This window comes from Neltuma alba, unplaced genomic scaffold (assembly GCF_004799145.2).
Source record: "Neltuma alba isolate B1F8T4 unplaced genomic scaffold, ASM479914v2 tig00004131_pilon, whole genome shotgun sequence".
Classification (NCBI taxonomy): Eukaryota; Viridiplantae; Streptophyta; class Magnoliopsida; order Fabales; family Fabaceae; genus Neltuma; species Neltuma alba.
The window spans coordinates 42-5392 of NW_021633577.1; the positions used below are offsets into that span (position 1 = coordinate 42).

Consider the following 5351-nt stretch of genomic DNA (forward strand, 5'->3'; position numbering starts at 1 on the left):
TCTTGAATTTGTTCTTTTTTGGTTGGAGCAGGTGGTGTTCAAAAAAAAATCAGGCTTCTTTTTTTTTTTCTTTTGCCAACTAAAAAACCACGGCTTACAGTTACAGATTGATGCAGTTGTTCTTTTTTGCCGTTTCAGCACAATAGTTTTGGATTTCCTGTGTGTTTGCTTAACTGAAAATAACGGTATTTTTCCCTCTTGATTGAAGGACGCGGTTTTGTTAAACACTCTTGGAGGGATATGGCGCTGGCAGCTATAAATGCACTTAATGGAATTTATACAATGAGAGTAAGGAACAGTTTTATCCATATTGTTGCAAAATCGTCCTTTTGAAACATTATGCGTATAATCTATTTTTCTGGATAGGCTTGTGATCAGCCATTAACTATCCGATTTGCTGATCCAAAGAGATCTTGGCAAGGACACTCAAGTTATGATATCTAAAGATTATCTTTAAGAACATAATCCATTTTGAATGCTATTAGATTCAACACAATTTGGACTCTTCAGATTTGACTCTGTTGGCTTCTGCCCATGATACGAATACGAAGTCATGCTCAAGTCTTTTTTTTTCTACTTTTAATTTTTTATCAAATCCTAAACCCTAAAATATAATTCTTTATTAAATCTTTTTTCAGATTTGACTCTGTTGACAGCACTTGACCATTATGAATTGAAATATGCTGCTACAAAACACTGATACCATAAAAGTAGAGATTTATAATGTTTAATACAACAAGATATTTTAATTTTTAAATTGCACAAGGAAATTATATATTTTGTTTGGTTATCTATCTCGAATGTTGCTTGTATTGGTGTCAGTATCCATGCTTTTAAGGTTTGTTGGCACCAGACTCAGTGCTTATGTGTACTTTCTATTGTGTCCTGTGTATATTTGAATGCATGCCATTTCTTGATCTCTATTTTCAGTTTCATATATTGTTTCTTTTCCTTGCTTTAGGGTTCCTGCTTTTCCCAATCCAGGATTTGGTCCTCGATTTGAAGCACCAGACCCACAGTATCCTACTTCCACCTTCTATGTTTTCACCTGGTGTCTTCTGAATGTTCCTTTATCACCATCCCCTTGTGTTGGCATTTAGCACCATATATTGTTTTGTTGTCAATTTTTACAGTCCTCCATCCTATGTTAATGAACCATGCGTGATCATATCCCTCCTCCTAATGCTTGGCGTCCAATGCATCTGCCAAACATGGAACTGTCCTCTAATTCTGCTGCTCATAATGTGGGGTCTCCGCTGCTTCCAAGATCTAGTTGCCTTGCAATGCCTTTGAGTCCGGTAAATATGAACTTGATGATATGGCAAAGTTTTGTCTCCGATGTGATATTTATGATTATCTTTGACTTTCAAAGCTATGATGGTAATAAGTGATATGTTCTTTATTTTGGTATTTTCCCTTAAAAATGGGGTATGTCTTGTGGTTATCTTCTTCCTTTAAATTTTGCATTTACTTCTTGCTGCGTATTGTTGGCAAATCATCATGCAGCTTAGCTAACCTGACAATTTGAGCATAAACAATGCCTTTGTTTTTAACTAATTTGATAAGAATGATGATGGCAGTTAAATAGTTGCTTCTGCAGACAGACCTGTGCTATTGCAGATACACATCTATTCAGTAACTGAATCACTGGTTATATGTTTATTTAATTATTTAGCAGCCACATCTATTGCTTACAGTGCTTAAATAATCTAGGGTGTTCCTGCTAATGCCTTTGGAGGACCCATGGATGCTCCTTTTCAAGGGCAGGCTTTGTTGCCAATGTCGCAACCGGTAGTTGAAGATTATTTGCCTTCATTTCTTCCTTCCCTGGATGGAACATATTGGTAAAATCATTATTGATCTCACAGTTCGAACCCAGCGATTTCACAACTTCCACCTGCTAGCCGACAAATGTTATCATTGCAGAAACCTATGCATTCATCTCATGACTTGCCTCCTTCCATCATTCGTTCCCTCAAGCTTCAATGCCCTACTTACAGACGCCAATGTCTCTTTCATCAGTTAGGCAGGTGCAGGATGGTCAGCCACAACCTTTTCTGTCTGAGGGGCCTCTCCCTTCACAGCAGGTACCTGGCATAAGCGGACAGTTATCAGCTTCCCATAATCAAACTCAACTGAATGTTTCATCTGCTGTAGCTTGCCATCTAATAAATCTTTAAAAGATTCAACCCTGCAGCGACTTCCTGCCTCATTGTTGCAGCAGCAGTCACTTCAACCTCTTCAGCAGTCCCCATCTCTGCTGGCTCAGATGTTGTCACAACAAACTCAGACTTTGCAAGCAATCTTTCATTCATGTCAGCAGGCCTTTTCCCAGATTCAACAAGTACAAATGATGCAACCATCTAGTCAAGATTTAGCATTGCAGCAAAACGCAGAAGCTGCTAAAAAAACCGGTACTTTATGTCATCACTCCTAGGACTGAATAAATGTCATACTCTTGCATGATTTACTAAATGGATTCTATTTGTCTTATGCAGTTTCAATGGGCTGTGACAGTACCAAAGGCAGTGACCAGTACTCCCACTGCGGCAGCAGCCACAGATGTTCCTTCATCTGCATCTGCTTCTGCTATACCTACAACAAACCAGAACATGGCTCTTTCAAAATGCATTTGGACAGAGCATAGATCTCCTGAGGGCTTCAAGTATTACTATAATAGTGTCACTCAGCAAAGTCAGGTGGGAATTTTTGACTTGCCTTCATGTTTCTTTTCCATGCTATTTATGTTATTCATCTTCTATTAAATGGACTTATAGTGGGAGAAACCAGGGGAGTTAACATTATCTGAAAGGCAAATGCCAACTTTTCCTCAGTATCAATCTCAGTTACAACCACCGGCATTATCTGCACTGCCAGTTCCCCAGTCACTAGAGGTGCTGCCTCAATGTCAGGTACAGATTCTCCACCAGCAACAGATACAGCAGCCTTCTTTATCTTCTGCAAGCGTCTTTATGAATTTTTTCACTGTGGTGTTGAATGAAGATTCTGTTATGTTGACTTTGTTTCTGGATTTCTGGTATCAGGCATATGGAGTTACAAACCATCAAAATGTTCAGGTAACATTTTAGCCTCCGTATGTCATCAAAGAAAGCATTTGCTAAATGACAATGATATTGTCTCTTTGTTGTGCAGTTCTACAAGGCATTTTATAGAAATAGGATTAAAATTCTATTTAGTATATTATATTTTGGGTAAGCTCAGTTTACTTGTGTTTTGGTGGGAATTGTAGGGAAATTCTTAGGGTTGGTCATACCTTCATATGGTTAATAATTAGGTAGTTCTTGCTCCCATCTTAGGAATTTGCGTCTTCTGTGACTTGAGATACAAGACATATGCGTGCAGTCTTTGTTGTCCCTCATAATATTCAAAGTTCGGTAGTTCCATTTGTTGTATTTACCATTTGGTTACACAGTAGGATGTTTATCCCTAGTGATATTTCTTGTGTAAATATTTGCAATTTGCTTGTCTTTTCAGGAAGTTGGATATATCCAATCACAGACCTCAGGCGTATCTGTCGGTCATCCTGCGCTCACCCAACAAGTATGAAATTAAGTTCGCTTTACAGTCGTTGACTAAAGTACATTCTCCTGGTGGTCTGATTTTAGTTCCCTGATTGTGTTACAGGGGTTTCGTGCTACACAAGAGTGGATGTTGAAAAATAAGCCAGCAGGCTCCAGTCTTCTGACTTGACTCAGTAACAAGATGACTATGTGAGTGACATTCTATTCAAGACTCTTTTCCTTGTTCTGGGCCGTGTTTAGATAGTGCCAGTGGTTTAGTGAACCTTGGTCCTAATCTCCTGAAGTAAATATGGTGTAACAGTTAATGTACAGTCATGAGTTTTTTATACTCATCACTCAGGTTTCAGTTTCACTTGCTGGCTGGGCAGTAAAGTAAGTGGAGGGGCTCATTAGCTTAAGGCAAATGAAATGCCTTACCAAGTTACCACATCGTCTTGTGTAACGTACAGGTGCGTTAATCATTACCTAACCAATATGAAGTAGCTCTACCTTGGCCTGGTTTCGCCATATGGTCTCATTACATCTGGTTTCCCTACATTAGATTAGACACGCATATAATTCAATATTTCATATAAGCTTCACCAACTTGACGCGTTCAAGTCAGTGTTTTGAATTTTGAAGAGTCCTGACATGACGTGTTTCCAGAAGGAAAAAGCACTAAAATCCTAAAGCGTTGCCCATTGGTTAAGGCGAAAAAGTGGGTGTAAGATATTGGAAGAATTACCATAAGCTACCAAAGAAGAAATATAATTATTAAAAAGTCATAGTGACTAGTGAACAGTTGAAATATGTTGTCAATTTCTACTCTAAAATTTGCTATTACAAAGACACTCAGTTATTAGGAGACATTTTTGTGAATATGCTTTTTTCCTTGGGATTTTATTACAATTCTTGTGAGATATTTCCTTCAATAATTCTAATATTTTCACTGAAAAAAGTGACTAACGGGCCCATATAAGAACGCTTGTCTCGCCCGTTAGTGTAGGTTCAAAACTTCCTGCGACTATTTGAAGTCTCATTTGGTGGGTAATGTCTCTTTTCAGCGAGACCTTATGGCTCCAAGAAACTAATTGAATAGTCCTGGTATGGGTAGAACTTGAAATTCATTCTTGCCCAGTAATTCTTTTGAGTGTCCAACTTTTCACTGGCAAAAGGAAAAGAGAACTGGGGCAATGTTTATGTTTAATCGGAAAAAATGAGAAGTACACTTGGAAAGAAAATAAAATAAGGGTATTTCTTATTTCTTGTTCAGAAATTACTTTCTTTACGTACTGGTTATTACATTAGAGTAGTGACACATCGTGGGTGACAGAGACCTCCATTGATTATATATTAAAAGCATAGATGCCCACCAACCCACCCAAGTTGATTGTTTTTTCTTTTTACTTCGAATAAGATTACTTTTAATAAAAGAATATATGTGCCTAGCAAAATAAAATTATCTTAAAATATGAGATGAAATTAGCTATATAGATCTTATGATGTTATCAAATTTTTAAACAAATTGTACGTGATATATAAAAAATTGATTTGACTCGACTCATGCACTCGTCAAATTCAGCTTAGTTTAGTAGGGTACTCCTTCTATCCTAAATATAAAATATTTATATATATTGGTATAAGAGTCTTATGTTTAGAACCGGAGGAGTATGATTAAATGACTTCTTTTCACAAGTGAAATCAAAGGCTTTTTATTATTATTATTATTATTATTTTGGCGTTTCGAAGGTCTCAAACTCTAATAATTAGCTTTGGAAAAATGAACCCGAGAGTGAGTTCATTTCTCGATCCTTGGACTTAGCATGAGTT

General features: G+C 37.3%; 1 protein-coding gene across 2 annotated transcripts; it reads left to right on the forward strand.

Annotated features, from left to right (window-relative positions):
• Nucleotides 1-988: 988 nt before the first annotated feature.
• LOC114743784 (flowering time control protein FCA-like) lies at nt 989-4068 on the forward strand. Of its 2 annotated transcripts, none has more exons than XM_028931998.1 (9): nt 989-1298; nt 1714-2087; nt 2184-2414; nt 2499-2699; nt 2778-2912; nt 3045-3077; nt 3496-3561; nt 3646-3731; nt 3883-4068. In XM_028931998.1, the coding sequence occupies exons 4-8, from the start codon at nt 2613-2615 to the stop codon at nt 3709-3711; spliced, it is 387 nt and encodes a 128-aa protein (XP_028787831.1). In that variant the 5' UTR covers nt 989-1298; nt 1714-2087; nt 2184-2414; nt 2499-2612; the 3' UTR covers nt 3712-3731; nt 3883-4068. The 2 variants fall into 2 exon arrangements, with proteins under 2 accessions (XP_028787831.1, XP_028787832.1); XM_028931999.1 differs by having other exon boundaries at nt 2847-2912.
• The last annotated feature ends 1283 nt before the right edge of the window (nt 4069-5351 follow it).